This window comes from Molossus molossus, unplaced genomic scaffold (assembly GCF_014108415.1).
Source record: "Molossus molossus isolate mMolMol1 unplaced genomic scaffold, mMolMol1.p scaffold_m16_p_6, whole genome shotgun sequence".
NCBI lineage: Eukaryota > Metazoa > Chordata > Mammalia > Chiroptera > Molossidae > Molossus > Molossus molossus.
The window spans coordinates 26,599,159-26,616,234 of NW_023425399.1; the positions used below are offsets into that span (position 1 = coordinate 26,599,159).

General features: G+C 53.4%; 2 protein-coding genes and 1 pseudogene across 2 annotated transcripts; 1 reads left to right on the forward strand and 2 right to left on the reverse strand.

The window, feature by feature from the left end:
- Positions 1–5,273: 5,273 nt before the first annotated feature.
- LOC118619064 lies at positions 5,274–5,776 on the reverse strand (annotated as a pseudogene).
- Positions 5,777–6,917: 1,141 nt separating this feature from the next.
- On the forward strand, positions 6,918–7,662 carry OXT (oxytocin/neurophysin I prepropeptide). The gene is made up of 3 exons (XM_036245474.1): positions 6,918–7,037; positions 7,319–7,520; positions 7,607–7,662. Exons 1-3 carry the CDS (start codon positions 6,918–6,920, stop codon positions 7,660–7,662), a joined length of 378 nt encoding a protein of 125 aa, XP_036101367.1.
- A 6,851-nt stretch (positions 7,663–14,513) lies between these two features.
- Positions 14,514–16,474, reverse strand: LOC118618882 (arginine vasopressin). The gene is made up of 3 exons (XM_036245444.1): positions 16,347–16,474; positions 14,847–15,048; positions 14,514–14,733 (listed from the first exon to the last, which is right to left on the reverse strand). The coding sequence occupies exons 1-3, from the start codon at positions 16,464–16,466 to the stop codon at positions 14,564–14,566; spliced, it is 492 nt and encodes a 163-aa protein (XP_036101337.1). The 5' UTR covers positions 16,467–16,474; the 3' UTR covers positions 14,514–14,563.
- Between the last annotated feature and the right edge of the window lie 602 nt (positions 16,475–17,076).

The following is a 17,076-nucleotide window of genomic DNA, read 5'->3' on the forward strand; positions in this document are numbered from 1 at the left end:
TTTAATCCTCACCCAAGGGCACTTTTCCATTTTTTGTTCAGATAGAGCGGGAGGGAGAGAGAGGAAGAGAGAGAGAGAGAAACATCTATGTGAAGGGACACATCGAGTGGCTGCCACCCGCACGACCAACCAGGGCCGGGGACAAACTGCAACCGAGGCCTGTGCCCTTAGCGGGAACCGAACCTGGGTCTCTCTGTACCGCAGGCCGATGCTCCAACCGCTGAGCCAAACCGGCCAGGGCGAGCCTCCTGATTTTTATCCGCCACACATGGGTGTGGGACCAGCCCGTCTGCCTCCGCCCCTCCTACCAGTCTGGATGTGGCTGCTGCTTTAATTCCGTAGTTGTAAGACTTCCATTCAGCTTGATTCCAGGCGGTTTTGAATGATGGTTGTTCTGTAGTTTAGTTGTAACTTTGGTGTGGTTGTGGGAGAACACGGTACCGCGTTTACCTACGCCGCCTTCTTGACCGGAAGTCTCTGGAATGTCCAGTTAACTCTTATTTATTTAATCCTCACCTGAGGACATTTTTGCATTTATCTTCAGATAGAGTGGGAGGGAGAGAGGGGAAGAGAGAGAGAGAGAAACATCAATGTGAGAGAGACACGTCAGCTGGTCGCCACCTACGCAACCACAACCAGGGCTGGGGACAAAGTGCAACCAAGGTACGTGCCCTTAGTGGGAATCGAACCCGGGTCTCTCTGGTCCATGGGCTGATGCTCTATCGCTGAGCCAAACTGGCCAGGGCTAACTCTTTTTTTTTAAAAAAAAAATATGTTTATATTGATTTTATATAGAGAGAGGAAGGGAGAGAGAGATAGAAATATTGATGTGAGAGGTACATTATTGGCCGCCTCCTACACACCCCCTACTGGGGATCGAGCCCGCAACCTGGGCATGTGCCCTGGCCCAGATCAAACCTGGACCTCTCAGTGCATGGGATGACACTCAATCCACTGACCCACCCTGGCTGAGCTTCAGTTAACTCTTAAAAGTTAACCGGACACACCTGGCAGGTGTGGCTTAGTGGTTGAGCGCCGACCCATGCACCAAGAGGGCACATGCCCGGGGTGTGATCCCGACCCCCAGTAGGGGGCACGCAGGAGGTGGCCAATCTATGTTCTCTCTCATCGATGTTTCTCTCTCTCCCTCTCCCCTCCTCTCTTTCTAAAATAAATAAAGAAAAAATATATTTTTTAAACAATAAAGTTAACAGGTCACTTACCATATGGCCCAGCAATTCTATTTCTAAGTCACGACCCAAGAGAAAGGAAAACGCATGGCCGTGCAAAGACTTGTACAAAAGTATTCGAAGCAGGACGATGGTCACAGCCAAAGCTGGAAGCACTGAGCTGTTCATTAGCTGGTGAATGGATAACAAAACGAGGTCCACGCCCGGACGAGGTCTGTCTCAGCAATACAGACAAGGAACTGCGGACCCTCGCGGTCACTAGGGCGAACCTCAAAGACACTACGGTCAGTGAAGGAAGCCAGACACAAAACTTGACAAACTCCACGGACATGAAATGTCTCGAAAATGTGAATCAACATCAGTGGTTTCGGGGCTGGGCTGGAGGCGGGACATGGTGGCATGCAGGCATGAGGGACCCTTCTCGGAGCTGGAAGTGATCTAAAACCGATTGCGGGATGGTTGCACAGCTGTCTACTAAAGTCATCAAACTGCACTCACATTGGGTGAATTTGATGGTAAGTAAATTATACCTTCTCAGAATTGTTCAGATAAAGAAGTCTAACTTTCTTGTCAGCAGTGTTTGGCACACTGACCACTGCCTCCTCCCGTCGTCCCTTCCTACTCTGCGTTCTCTGACCTTCCTTGGTGTTCACCCTTCGGTCCTCTTCCCCATCTCCGCATCCTTGGTGATCTCTCTCAGGTTTGTGCCTTTCCAGATCGGTGCTGGTGATTCCCAAATGAATGTACCTTCAGCCTAGGCCTTTTGCCTGAACTCCGGCTCTTACATCCAAATGCCTGTTCAAAGTCTCCTTCGGGTGTGTGATAGCGTCTCACATGTCGTATGTCCTCACTGACTCCCGCCCTCCCCAGGCCAAATCTGTGCGGCCCTCAGGGTTGCTATCTCAGCTGGTGGAAGTGCCACAGTTCCCTCTGCTCAGGCCAAAAGCCTCAGAGTCATTTTGAGTCCTCTCTGTTTCTCTCCTACCCATATCCAACCTATCAGCAACCCCAAACTTCCTTCCAAAGAATGGGATCACTTCTCCCCACATGCACCCCACCACCTTGGTCCAGGCCCCCATCACCACCAGCAAAAGGGACTGCTACAGTAGCCTCCTCACTGGCTTCCCAGCCTCCACCTTTGCCCCACAGTCTTTTAACAACATAATATCCAAAGCTGTCCTTATAACACATAAATCCAATTATGTCACACCTCCACTCAGAACTCTCTCTGGTTCCCCATTTCATCTGGTCCTATGTGACCCAGTCTCCTGTGACAGTTCTGACCACTGGCCTCTAGTAGTTTCTTAAACATGTCAGACAGATTGCCACCTCAGGACCTTTGCACTTGCTGTTTCCTCTGCCTAGAATACTCTCCCCGCCATGGTAGGCAGAACTCTAAAATGGTCCTTGTGATTCCTGCCCCCGGTATCCTCACCTTTGTGTAATCTGTGGCTTGTGGCTATCACCTGTCACTTTCTTCTAACCGATAAGAGAACATGGCAAAAGTACCACTCCCATGACTATTGTACATTCGGTGATAACCGTGAAGGGATTTTGCAGGTGTAAGTATGGCCCCAATTACCTACATTAATCCGTTTGACAGAGTTACAAAGCTGACAATCCTGGTGAGCTGGGGGCCAGCTCAAGCGAGTCCCTTGAAAGAGGTTTCCCTGCGCTCAGAACCTCGGAGCACCAAGGACCCGGTGGCCAGCCCTGAAGGAGGAGCAAGCCCCCAGCACTTCCACAGCCACGAGGAAATGAATTCTGCCAACAGCCTCCCGGGCTCCAGACAGGAACACAGCCTGGCTGCCATCCTGACTGCAGCCCTGTGAGATCCTGGGCAGAAAAGCCAGCTGAGCCTTGCCCAGACCCACAGAACCGGTGGGAGAGTAAGTGGGTGTCATTTTAATCCGCTGAAATTGTGGTGATTTGTTACGCAGCAACAGAAAATGAGTCAGCTCCCAGATGTCCACATGGCTTCTTCCATCACCTCCCTCAAGGGTCAGGTGTCACTTTCACAAGGAGGCCTACACTGATCACCCTGCGGGAAATCGTGACATGCCTCATCCTTTCCTGCATAGTACTCAATGCCTCCTAACTTGCTGAAATATGTTTCTTGTTTAATCCCCACCCCACCTGCCAGTATAAGCCCCAGTTCACCGGTGTGTCCAGGCTCCTGGGCTGGGGCGCCAGCACATCTCCAGGCGAGCAGCGAGCAGCCTGGAGCAGATGAAGGAATGCAAACCCTGTGGGGCCATTATGCTAAAGTAATTTATGTGCATGTGTTAACTTGATGAGGTCAGTGTGCTCACAAAGTGGTGAGAGGCCTTTCTGGGGCTATCTCTAGGGTCAAATGCTTGGCCCTGCAGTCCAGGAATGCCAATGAGCTGATTTGGTTAAGAAATAAGACCGGCTGCTGACTAATACTCCGGGGGGGGCCTGACCTGCTCCTTCGTGCTGGAGGCTCACACCAGTGGCTGGGGGTCAAACAGGCTCTGTGACCTGGTGGCCTCAGCACCCTCCTCTGGGAGAGTCAACAAGAGGTCACGACTGGCTGGGGCCCTCCCTGTCTCCTCTCCGCAGGGTTGACATCAAGGGACTGGTGCTGTTGTGTTTGTTCTTTCTGACACTGGCCTCATTTCACCCCTGTCTTTGCAAGTTGGGTTCCCCAGGGAGCAGGCTGAGCTGAAGTTTAATGGGCAGGATGTTTATTACCAAGGGCCTTAGGACCCACACCTGTGGAAGGGCGGGGGTGGAAATAGGATTGGGCAGAGGGAGAATTTCAATGCTGGCCATAGGTAACTCCACAGGGAGGTCCGACGCTGAAATGGTCCTTCAAGCTGCCCAGCATTGGGCCACCTGGGAAAGGTGTGCCCATGAGCCAGGTGGTTCTCTGCCACTGAGGCAGACCCTGGACCAAAGGCTACTCTGCTGACCATGCTACTACCAGCTGGGTAACAAGCCCCTTCTTGAAAGAGGATCTGTGCTGCCCATCACCCTGTTCATGACACGTACACCCTTCCACTGAAGCAGTCTGTCTTTCTTTCATGTTCAATTATTTTCATTTTGAAATATGTTTAAGTTGAAAAAAAAAAAGCACTTTTTTATTCTCACCAGAGGACATTTTTGCATTTATCTTCAGATAGAGAGAAGGGAGAGAGGAGAGAAGAGAGAGAGAGAGACACATCTCTCTCACATCGAGTGGTTGCCACCCACATGAGACAAACTGCAACCAAGGTACCTGCCCTTAGCGGGAATCAAACCTGGGACTCTCTGGTTCGCTGGCTGATGCTCTAACTGCTGAGCCAAACTAGCCAGGGCTCAAAAAAAAAAAAAAAAAAAAAAAAAAAAAAAGCACTGTTTTTATTTTATTTTTTTAATTAATTAATTTATTTTTGTTACAGATGTTTCTCCTTCTCCCCTCACTGACTCCCCCCTTCCTCTCCCTCCCCGCCCTGTCCCCAGCTTTGTTGTTCATGTCCATTGGTTTTTTTTTTTTTTTAATCCTCACCCGAGGACATTTTTCCATTTTTTGTACAGATAGAGTGAGAGGGAGAGAGAGAGAGAGAGAAACATCGATGTGAAAGGGACACATCGAGTGGCTGCCACCCGCACGACCAACCAGGGCCGGGGACGAACTGCAACCGAGGTACATGCCCTTAGCGGGAACCGAACCCGGGTCTCTCCGGACCGCAGGCCAATTCTCTAACCGCTGAGCCAAACTGGCCAGGGCCATGTCCATTGGTTATGCATACATGCGTATAAGTTCTGTAGTTTATCTCTCCCCCACCACCCCCTCTTCTGGGGATTGTCAGTCTGTACCCCACTTCCACGTCTCTGGGACTACCCCATTCCTCAAACTGTTATGTTCATTATATTCCACAAATAAGTGAGATCATATGATACTTGTCTTTCTCTGCTTGGCTTGTTTCGCTTAGGATAATACTTTCCAGGTCCCTCCATGTCGTCTCAAAGGATAAGAGATCTTTCTTTCTTACAGCTGCATAGTACTCCATTGTGTATATGTACCACAGCTTTGCTATCCATTTGTCTACTGATGGACATTTGGGCTGTTTCCAGATCTTAGCTGCCTCAAGCCAGCATGCCCTTAGGTGGTCAGGAACTCATACTCCTTGGCCGGCCGGGGGCCCGTAGCTCCCCACCATGTAGTCAGTGTTGTCAATCTTGATGCCTTTCTGTTATGTGTGTTGGATGTACTTCATGCCAGACACAATCTCTCGGTTCACCTGAAAAGAGATCTTTATCTGATATTCCACACCCTTCTTCAGCACAAAGGACTGCTCTTGAAGCTCTCCAAGTCACCTGTCAGGTCCAGCTCCAGGGGGCCGGGGCAGTGCTGCACACCAGGGTCAGGCAGGTCACAATGACGTTGGGTACGTGGGGTCTGCAGACACGGCCACACGGCCCAGCAGGGCCTCCTTGTACTTGCACAGACTCTCGTGTTCCTTGTCCAGCTCCTGGATGCTCTTCTGGGCTGGGGGCTTGTAGCTGAGGGAACGCTCATCTTCCTCATTCTCAGCTGCAATCTGCACCAGCTGCTCTGCGGTGGGCTCCTGCTCGGCCATGGTCCCCTCTAGCTGGGTCCGGGACACCGGAGGCCCCCGCGCCGCGCTTGCGCTCCCTCCTGCACGATATCAAAAGCACTGTCTGTAAATGCATAACACAAAGACATGGGATTACATTCAGGTATCAAAATGTTAAACCAAATCTGTGATAGTCACCAATGTGCTTCTTTTTTTTTCCCATTTTTTGTTGTTATTGTTGTTGTTCAGACGGAGAGGGAGAGAGAAATATCGATGTGAAAGGGACACATCAAGTGGTTGCCACCGGCAGGACCCAACCAGGGCCAGGGACAAACTGCAACCGAGGTACATGCCCTTAGCAGGAACCGAACCTAGGTCTCTCTGGACTGCAGGCCAACCCTCTACCGCTGCGCCAAACTGGCCAGGGCCCAATGTGCTTCTTATTTAAAGCATTAGACAGCAAGTTCTAGTGGCAAGTCCAGGAACTGCCCTAATCACCAAGCGGTGGCTGAGCACTGTTTAGACACTTCTGCAGTAGTGTAATGTGACAGGAAGGCATCTGTCATTTCCAGTTGTGACAAAGCCCCAGGCATTGCAGATGCCCCTGTGGGTTGTTCCTCCCTCACATTGGAAGGAAAGGCTGACTTTCAGTTAGAAGTTCGAGAAAAATAAAGGTCTTTTCCTATCTATGCAAGTTCCAGGTGCTGAAAAGTGGAAACTGGTGTGGAAGTGGGGCTGGGGAGTGGGTTCCAAAAAGTTTGGGTTCCGGAAGAGACCTTCCTATTAGAAGGGACAAGGATGCACTTGTGGCGAAGGAAGAGGGCCGTGGGCGTGTCCGTTCCAGCTTCTTGCCTGGAGGCGTCCAAGTGCTCACCTGTAGCTCTCCCCACCCCCAGCTGCATAGTCCCTGGGTGGGCCGCACCTCCTACCCCATACTCTGTCACCCAAAGGGCCCAGGCACCCTCAGGCTTCCTTCCCCCGCCAGCTTTAGCCAGCGCAGTGATTTGCACCAGACCGGCCCCTGCAAACAAGAGGGCACAGGGCCTGACCCGCAGCGACCGGCCAGCCGTGACCAGACAACCGCCTGCCCTCTTAGAAGATGCTCGGCTGCGCCGCCCCAGGCATAAAAGGAGCGGATCCGAGAGCCAGCCACAGCCGTCGACGTCGGACCCTGAGTCGCACCATGGCGGTCCCCAGCCTCGCCTGCTGCCTGCTCGGCCTCCTGGCGCTGACCTCCGCCTGCTACATCACCAACTGCCCCGTGGGCGGCAAGAGGTCGGTGCGGGACTTGGACGTGCGCAAGGTGAGCACCCACACCCTGGTCCCGCCCGCTGGGGCTGGAGGGACCCGAGCCACCCGGTCGCCCCTGCCTCGCTGACCCGCCCGCGCCCCGCAGCCGCCCGTCCGGGACCCAGGGGAGGTTGGCAGGTGTTGCTTCCCCTCCTGTGACCGCGTTTGGGGCCAAAGCAGCGCCAGGGCGACCCCGAACCTCCGGCCTCCCCTGCCCGCCCTCCCGACCCAGAAGGGCCCAGAACCCCCCTCTCAGCTCGGCCCCCCGGCCGGCTCACCCCTGCCTCCCGCCAGTGCCTCCCCTGCGGCCCGGGGGACAAGGGCCACTGCTTCGGGCCCAGCATCTGCTGCGGGGACGAGCTGGGCTGCTTCGTGGGCACGGCCGAGGCGCTGCGCTGCCAGGAGGAGACCTACCTGCCGTCGCCCTGCCAGTCGGGCCAGAGGCCGTGCGGGGACGAGGGCCGCTGCGCCGCCAGCGGCATCTGCTGCAGCCCGGGTGAGCGGGCCGCCCGGCGCGGGCCGGCACCGAGCGGGAGCCGCGGGGACCGGGCGCGGACCTGCCTGACCCCTCTCTCCTCACAGACGGCTGCCGCACCGACCCCGCCTGCGACCCCGAGGCCGCCTTCTCCCAGCGCTGAGCAGACGGGCCCTGGACACCGCGGGGCGCGGCCCTCGCTCCCTCCGCAGCCACCCCCGAAGTAATGAAAATAAAATAAAGCAGATTTCCCCCTCCAACTGGACTGGCGTCTCTGTCAGCCCCGGGAGGGAGGGCGCTGGGGGCGGTGAGCAGGCCGGGCCTGTGTCTGCAGCGCTGGGCAACTCAGAGCAGGGCCAGGGGCCAGCAAGGGGACAGGCGCTGGGCCTGCTGCCCAGGACGGGGGGCGTGCTGCTCCCGGTGGGGTTGGGGGTGCGTGGAGGAAAACCGGGCAGAATGAGCTGCAAACAGCCCCAGCTTTCTCCTCCCAACAGCGCTGGGGGCCTGCAGTAGGCAGGACTCAGAGGACCACCTAAGGCCCAACTGGGTCAGCAGAGTAAAGGGCCTGACAGGCAACCAGGGATACTGAGTAACTTCTGACATCTGGAGGAAGCCTGAGCCACACCTGAGGGCTAGGGGCAGGATACCCCCACCCCCCACAGCTGAGGGGCCTTCCTGTTCCCGAGGGGCTGGAGTCTCAGGCCGCGGGAGGCCCCTGGGACTCAGAAGGTGTGGCCAAGCTGGGGATCCTGCAAAACAGGGCTTTCTGAGAACCCACAGCCACAGAAATGACCCTAAAAGGCAAAAAACGCCAACCAAAAGAGACAATCCCTCACCCACTTCTCATCTGTTACTGGGAATCAGTAAACCATCCTTCTCCCCCAGAACACACCTCGTGCACTTATCCACAGTGGGCCAGCTATCCCAGAAGTCCCGTCCCCAAACAAAACGAGCACAGTGAAATGTTAGTGATTTAAAAAGTTATTTCTGCCTTGGCCGGTTTGGCTCAGCAGTTAGAGCGTTGAAGGCGGACCAGAAAGTCCCAGGTTGGGTTCCTGCTAAGGGCACGTACCTCGGTTGCAGTTTGTCCCCGGCCTTGGTTGGGTCCTGCAGGTGGCAACCACTCGATGTGTCCCTTTCATGTCGATGTTTCTCTCTCTCTCTCTCTCTCTGTTCCTCTTTCCCTCCCACTCTATCTAAACAAAAAATGAAAAAATGTCCTCAGTGAGGATAAAAAAAAAAAAAAGGTTCATGAGGTCCATTGTGTTTCTACAATAGAGGAAACAAACCCTAAAAATTAAAGGTTAGATATTAACATAGAGTTAGTCTTTGCTTGCCAAGCATTGTCTGTGCATGTAATTAAAGGTTAGGTATAAACATAGAGTTGTGGGAGACTTTGCATGGCGTCAATTTTGTTAAAATCTGCTCTGCCATCGTATCCCCAAGGCAGGATATCTCTGCATTCTGCATTTCTTTATCTCTGCATTTTGCATTTCTTTAAGTAAACATTTACTCATCAAGCCAGTCTTTACTGACCTTTTGTTCCTTTTGTAGTATTTCCTGGAATTGCTTCGGGCAAGCTTGGTGCTTGGCAAAAGGTGCTTCTTGCCCTATATAGTATTGTGTGAATTACCCCTGAATAAACGAGACTTGATCAGAGCCCTGTCTTGTCTCCATTTCTCGTGTCTCTTGTCCCTCCTCATCCTCACTCCCCCTCTAGAGTCCTCGTTGCTCGACCTGCGGGACGGGTCATAGAGTTAGCTGTTGCTTGCCATGCATTGTTTGTGCTCATGTAGTTACTCTTCAGATGTAATTGTTACTCTTCAGATGTAATTGTTAAACATTGTAATAAAAGCCATGATGATCATGAAATCATTGCTACATGCCAGAGAGAGCTGTAGCCCTCTGATCATCTTGAATACATCCTGCCTGCTGATGCTTTCTTCGGGTCTCCTATCATTTGGAATGCAACATGACCCCAACCGGGGCTGGGGACGAACCGCAACCGAGGTACGTGCCCTTGGCTGGAATCAAACCCAGTACTCTGAATCAAACCCAGTACTCTGGTCCACAGGCCGACACTCTAACCACTGAGCCAAACCGGCCAGGGTGTTTGGTTTTTTTAAATCCTCACCCGAGGATATTTTTAAATTGATTTTTAGACAGAGTGGAAGTGGGGCGGGGTGAGTACTCTGGTCCACAGGCCGACACTCTAACCACTGAGCCAAACCGGCCAGGGTGTTTGGTTTTTTTAAATCCTCACCCGAGGATATTTTTAAATTGATTTTTAGACAGAGTGGAAGTGGGGCGGGGTGAGGCAAGGTGGGGAGAAAAACACTGATGTTATAGAAACACATCTACTGGTTGCCTCCCAAAAAGCCCAAATGATGCTAGAGATAGAACCTACAACCCAGGTACATGCCCTTGACCAGGAATCGAAGCCACAACCCTTTGGTCCTAGAGCCAACACTCTAACCACTGAGCAAAACCGGTCAGACTGGGGTTCTTGCTGAGGCTGTGAGAGCTGGTCTCTCCGATAACCCCTGCATCTGGAGGGTGATCGAGGAAGTTATCAGGAAAGGAACAGTAGATGACTCAAAGCGGAGTCCTGTTCAAATCAACTATTAAGGAGTATGTGATACACGCAAATGGGTATCTGAGGAAAGTCATACAAGTTCTGTGGTACCTCAGAAACTACACAGGAAACCAGGATCCTCAACTAGAGACATATGTGGTTATGGATCTGTGCTTTGGCAAGCTTGCGTGTCCACCCACCGCATGAGCCCTGACCTCACTCTGCCCGGAGTGCCCGCACCCCCTCCACACTTGAGTGGTTTCTGCAGAACAGAGGGGTGTCAGGCCAGCTTTCCTCACATTGGGACTGAGTTCAGGGTCCCCTTACCCCTCCAGACACACCATATACCCACTGTCCTATTCTTTCCCTAAATCCAAAGGCCAGCAGTGTTGTTTTTTCTAGCATCAAAAACACACTGTCCAATTGATACCACTTATTCTGGGGACATCCCAGAGGTGGCATCAAGTTAGGTCAGGGTGAGCTGGAGAGTTGCTGAAGAAACAGGCCGAGTGAGGCTGTTCTGCAGCCAGCCAACCGGCAGACGAGCTGTCAATCTTCCTCTTCCTGGCTCAGTCCGTTGCCTCTGGTCCTCCTCAGAGTGACCCCTTCAAACCCCAAAGTGCTCGGGGCTGGTCCAGGTTCCCAACACTCCCTTTGTTTGACTAGTACTCTGTGAGCCCACTTTACTACCCAGAAATGAAATTCCCAGATAATATGCCTACCTGCACATAATTTTAAAAATATGTAATTATCCCAGCCAATAATACTGTATAGAGAAAAGGAAAGTAACAAAATAATATTATTTTTATATGTAACTGGACAGGCAAGGTGACTTTAAGGGACATATACCCAGTAAAGTCAGCTGATTATACCTGCTTGTAATGAATAGTAAAAAGATTGGGCCCTGGCTGGTTTGGCTCAGCGGTTGAAGCATTGGCCTGCGGACCAGAGAGTCCCAGGTTCGGTTCCCGCTAGGGGCACATACCAAAAAAAAAAGGATTGGAAGCCATTCTCTACAAGAAGGTCAGGAACATAAAAATGTAGAAGGGTCACGAGGATTAATATCCTCTTTTGTGCCTTAGGGGAAAAGGGACTCAGATAACAATGAATTGCAAAGCTATATTCTGAGACACTTGGGGAAATTTGAGTAGTACCTGAATATTGAAGGATACAGGCATACCTCGTTACATTGTTTCACTTTATTATACTTCACAGATGTGTGTTTTACAAATTGAAGGCAAACCCTCCACTATCAAAGATGTTACACCTTGCTTTTTAATGTGTGTGTGTATGTTTTGACTTCAAAGAGAGGAAGGGAGAGGGAGAGAGAAATAGAAACATGGAGAGAAACATCAATAGCTGCTTCCTGCATGCCCCCTACTGGGGATGACCCTGACCTGAAATCCAACCAGAATCTCCCAGTGTTTGGGAAGACACTCAACCAACTGAGCCGTACTAGCCAGACACAACTCACTTTATTACCATGCTCACTTTATTGCGGTGGTCTGGGACCGAACCTGCAATATCTCTGAGGTATGCCTGTATTAATATGTGGTTGAGATTTGGTTTGGGGTATGCATGTATGTGGTAACAATCTATGGTCATGTTTATAAGAACAGTCCATATCTTTTGAGATGCACCCTGGAATGTTTATAGATGAAATTGTATGACAGCTGGGATTGACTTCAAGATCATTTGAGGGTAGAGAGAGTCAAGGTAGAGAGGAAACAAGCCACCACATGATGACAGTTGTCACAGCTGATGGGGAAGAGTGCCTGAAGGGTTTTGGTCTATTGACTCTACTTTTTGGTATATTTGAAATTTCTCATAATCAAAGCTATAAGACAAAAACATGATGATAGCCCTGGCCAGTTTGGTTTAGCAGTTAGAGCGTCGGCCCGCGGACTAGAGAGTCCCAGGTTCAGTTCCCGCTAAGGGCACTTAACCTTGGTTGCAGCTTGTCCCCGGCCCCAGTTGGGGTAGTGTGGGTGGCAGCCAGTCGATGTGTCTCTCTCACATCGATGTTTCTCTCTCTTTCATCCTCCCTCTCTCCTTCCTGCTCTATCTAAAGATAAATGCAAAAATGTCCTCAGGTGAAGATAAAAAAAATAAAAATAAAAAGATGGTGATAGAAGTAAATGTTCTGATGTGAAAAGATGCCCTAAATTTACTTTGTTAAAAATAGTGCAAATTGGCCCTGGTTGGTTTGACTCAGCGGTTAGAGCATCGGCCTGCGGTCCTGAGAGACCCGGGTTCGGTTCCCGCTAAGGGCGCGTACCTAGGTTGCAGTTTGTCCCCGGCCCTGGTCGGTTGTGCGGGTGGCAGCCACTCGATGTGTTCCTTTCACATCGATGTTTCTCTCTCTCTCTCTCTGTTCCTCTCTCTCCCTCCCACTCTACCTGAACAAAAAATGGAAAAATGTCCTCGGGTGAGGATAAAAAAAAAAAAAAAGTGCAAATTAATGCTATGGATTATGACATAATACTAATTTGTAAAGTGGAAGTGCCTGTGTGTGCACTCAGGAGGACTGTGGGCAATCAAGGCGAGCTCCGCACAGCTGTGTGAAGCCTAGGCGCACGCATTCCAGTCTGAGAACTAGAAGCATCGACTACATCACTGAGCATTCATTGTTGTGATTTATTTTTATGTCACACTATCAACACCGGGGACCCTGTAGGATAGGGGTTCTTAAAGAACAGGATCACAGAAATGACCCCAAAAAACAAGGAGAGAGACTCCTCGGCCTATGCTAATTAAGGATAGAAGCCCTCATGACCCCTACACCCGCCTCCTGCGCCTGGTCAGGGATGACAGAAAAGCAGAGCTCTAAGGCCACAAGAGAGCTTGACCTTGGCTTGGCATCTGGACCTTCCCCCCACCCAGGGCTGGCTGAGGCTGTCATGAGGCTGAGCTCCAAGGCTGGCAATTGGGGTCAAGGCTCAGAGTGACGTTCCTCAGCCTGTGCTCCATTCTGGTCTCCAAGTCAGCGGAGGATTCAGGAGGAGATGGAGCCTCTTGTGTCCCAAGACCTGGAGCAAGACATCCCAAGGAGAGGCCGCAGGGAACAGAGCTGGTAGAGAAAGGAAGATGGGAGGTGACAGAGGTAGAGGGGATAGAAGAGAAAGGGAGGGGTGTAGGGGGACAAGTAGAGAAGCAAGAAAGGGCCCAGGATCTGAGGGTTATGGGAGTGAGGGGAAAGGGTATGAAGGGGTAGAGGGGACAGAGGGGACAAAGAGACAGCACTGACCTGGTAGTGGCCCTCTTTGCCCTGAAGCTGCATGTGTCAAAGGGTGGAAAGTCCTTGTGTCCGGAGCTAATGCGAGTGTGTGTGTGTGTGTGTGTGTGTACATGTAGCTGTCTATCCTCGAGTCTGTTGTGTCTGTTTCTGAGTGTGTCTGTAGTTCTGAATGTGTATCTCAGGGTCTATATCTGTGATTGTCAGAAATCACTGGCATGCCCCTAACAATTCTTTTTTTTTCTGTCTGAGCGTGTATGTGGTTTGCATGGCTGAACCTGGTGGAGGCATGTAGCCAGGGTCTCAGTGAGGTCTGTCTCTCAGGCTGGCTAAAAGCCAAATGTAGGTGCTTTGTTTCCTTCTGGACAGATAGCACATGGCACTCTCCACTGGGTCTGGCGATGTAGGTCCCACACCCCCTCCCCTTAAACACACCAGCACACACACACACACACACACACACACACACACCACAGTCTTTTTTTTTTTTTTTTTTTTTTTTTTAGAGTGGGAGGGAGAGAGAGGAAGGGAGAGAGAGAAACATCGACGTGAAGGGACACATCGAGTGGCTGCCACCCGCACGACCAACCAGGGCCGGGGACAAACTGCAACCGAAGTACGTGCCCTTAGCGGGAACCGAACCCGGGTCTCTCCGGACCGCAGGCCGACGCTCTAACCGCTGAGCCAAACCGGCCAGGGCCACACCACAGTCTTTAATGAAAAAGACATTAGACAGAATCTGGGGACCTGCATGGGTCCCTGAAGCTGCTTGTCCCTCAGCCTCCTGTGATGTAAATGGGAACAGGAACCCCTGCTCACTTCTTAGCGTGTTCCTTCTGCCTTTGTTGGTCACTCTCAGTATCTCTGTCTCCCTCTCTCTCTTGCTATGTTGTCCGCTGATGGCTCTCTCTCCTCCATCCCCCTGCCCTTCTTTATTTATTTCCAACCCTTTGCCCCAGGATCCCCAACCCAGCCCCTGAAGGATCACTCTGGGCCTCGGCCCTCCCCTCCCCCACCCCCAGGTAACCTGTCCCTAGTTCTAGCTAAACTCTGCTGGGCCAGGATCGCTTACTGGACCGTCTCTTCTCTTGGGTGGATCTGTGACTTAGGGTCCGGGAAGCGTCCGCGCCCCACCCTCTCCCGGCCTCTCCCATCCCCATCCCCAGAGAGAGCCAGAGACAGACACCATCCAATGCATTTTAAAAGGTTTATTTTTGTGCTTCGAGGGCAGGGCGGGGAGGGCCGGGCCGGGGCTCAGTAGACGCCGACCGGGGCGGGCTCGGGTGCCTCCGCCAGCTGCACCAGCCGCAGCAGCAAGGCCCCGGTCGGCCCGTCCAGCTGGGTCGCGTTGCTCCGGTCGCCGGCGCGGACGCGGCGGTGGAGGCCGGCACCCTCCCGGCACTCGGGCCCGGTCACGCAGCTCTCTGCGGGGAGTAGGGCTGAGTGTGCGGGCGGCGCCCCGGACCAGACCCAGATCGGCCCCCAGGCCACCCCAGCCCCGTCCACCTCCCCCCGCCCCGCCCCGCCCTGCGCGCACCTTCGTTGCAGCAGATGCCGTTGGCGGCGCAGCGGCCCCGGCTCCCGCACGGCTTCTGGCCCGACTGGCAGGGCGACGGCAGGTAGGTCTCCTCCTGGCAGCGCTGAGCCTCGGCCGTGCCCACGAAGCAGCCCAGCTCGTCCCCGCAGCAGATGCTGGGCCCGAAGCAGCGCCCTTTGTCCCCCGGGCCGCAGGGGAGGCACTGGCGGGACAGCAGGGGTGAGCAAAGCGGCTGAACCGGGCTGGAGGGTCAGGGCCCCTCTGGGTGGGGAGGGTGGGCAGGGACCCAAAGTTCGGGGTCGTCCTGGCGCTGCTTTGGCTCCAAAAAGGGTCAAAGGATTGGAACCAACTTCTGCTAACCTCCCTTGATTTACAGGTGACTCAGACTATCTCTGTGACATCACTCGGCATCCTCCCCCAGACACCCCACCCCCACAGAGGGTCTGCCATGGGCTACAGTATGGGGGAGACCTTCTTCTTCAGCTCTGGGGCCTCAGTGGTATTGCACCCCTTTCTCAGCTGCCCGCCGCTTTCTCCACGATGCAGAAGGCTCTCTGCAGCCCCCATTCCTCAAGCTCGATCTCTAGCACCATCCCTGCAGTGAGGGACCTTGTCCCCACTTAATACATCCAGGCCCTTCCTTCCATTTCCTGTCCCCTCTCTGGCCTTACTCTGCCCCCCAACCCCTTCACTATGCCTGCACCCTACTTCCCAAGCTATAGGCCTCCGCTCACCTGTCTATGCACTAACCAGGTGGGTGGCAGGGGCCTGAGCCCTAGAGGAGGGAGCGAGGCCCCTAGGTGATTCAGGCCTCCAAGGGCATCAAGCAGAGGGAAGGTAGTCTGTAGTCTGCCCAGCTACCCACTCTAGTTTGTTCAACAGCTCAAAATTGAGCTTCCTGTGGCCTGGGAAGAAGTGAGATTGAGCATGGTGATTGGATTTCCTTCAGGGCTCATGAAAATGGAATAAAATGGAATTGATTGGACATGCAGCAAGAGAGAAGTGGGCTAGGTACCTAGCAGAACTTCCTTACAGGATGCTTGGATGGCATCTTCCACTCCAGCAAGCTCAGACAATGGCCAGTGTCTTTGTGAAGGCCAGGGCCTGTGGCTGGGAGGGGATGGGAGCTGAATGGGGAAGGCCTCAATGCTGAATAGGACAGAGCCTCCAGCCACTGCTGGCTGAGAGGCACCCATGGGCACACAGGAGGCCTTATTGCCCAGTTCTCTCTGATCCAGCCCCAAGCGCTGTTACTGCAGAAACCTCTCTTTCCTGCATCCCTGTCTGGTTAGGGACAGCATTCAGGAAGCCTTGCAGCTTGTCCTAACCTGCCCAGAAGCCTGGTCCCCTCTGCCTATCCACTCCAAGCCTCACTTCTGCTGGGCACTCCCCTAAAGCCAGCCTGTCCCATAACTTCCTTCTTTCCCAGCCCCTGCACTGTGGTGCCAGCCTGGGGCCTTTGCCCCCTCCTGGCAGCACTGAGATGGGCCATAGCCATACCTGTCTCAGCTCCAGGTCGAGCGTGGCCCTCTTGCCACCCCTCGGGCAGTTCTGGAAGTAGCAGGCAGAGGTGAAGGCCAGCAGGCTGAGGAAGCAGGCGGGCAGCATGGCGTCGGGCATCCTGGCACAGGTGGGCACAGCGTGTGGTGCTGCTCTGCAGGCTGTGCTGTGCTGCCTTCGCTGGCTGGCTATTTATGGCCGCAGGTATTTTCTCTGAGGTGACGTGGCTACCATCACCCGTCCCCAGTGGCTCCCCAGGAGCCCACAGCCACCAGGTCCCAAGCCGTCAGCAGTGATTCAGGCGCCTGGGGACGCATGTGGGCCTGTCTCTGCAGGGGGTGATGGGGGAGGAGAGCTGGCCTCATGACTGTCACTGACAGTGGTGTGGCCACGGTGTGGCAGGAGCCGCTGTGACTGAGATTGCAGCTCTCAGGACTTGAGAGAGGAACAAATGAGGGTCACTTGGGGGCTGTCTCTAAGCTTTCTAGGGGGTCTGTGGGCCCTATCCCTCCATCAGCCTCCTGAGAAAGTGGTGAGAGGAACCCAAGGGGCTGGTATGTAAGCAACAGGGTTCTGATGAGCCCAAGAGTGTTGGTAAAAGTGAGGAGATAGAGGCAGGTTGGGCAGTGAGGGATGGGACCATGGGCAGGGAAGACTGAGACATGCGGGAAATTTGAGATGACTCGGAGCTCAGCGCACAGGCAGGTGGGCAGCCCAGTATGTAGTGTAT

Coding starts and splice junctions, on each gene's coding strand:
- OXT (XM_036245474.1), top strand. CDS start 6,918: ATGGCGGTCCCCAGCCTCGCCTGCTGCCTGCTCGGCCTCCTGGCGCTG. Junction 7,038..7,318: donor GGGACTTGGACGTGCGCAAG/GTGAGCACCCAC, acceptor GCCTCCCGCCAG/TGCCTCCCCTGCGGCCCGGG. Junction 7,521..7,606: donor CGGCATCTGCTGCAGCCCGG/GTGAGCGGGCCG, acceptor CTCTCCTCACAG/ACGGCTGCCGCACCGACCCC.
- LOC118618882 (XM_036245444.1), bottom strand. CDS start 16,466: ATGCCCGACGCCATGCTGCCCGCCTGCTTCCTCAGCCTGCTGGCCTTC. Junction 15,049..16,346: donor TCGACCTGGAGCTGAGACAG/GTATGGCTATGG, acceptor CTGTCCCGCCAG/TGCCTCCCCTGCGGCCCGGG. Junction 14,734..14,846: donor CGGCATCTGCTGCAACGAAG/GTGCGCGCAGGG, acceptor TACTCCCCGCAG/AGAGCTGCGTGACCGGGCCC.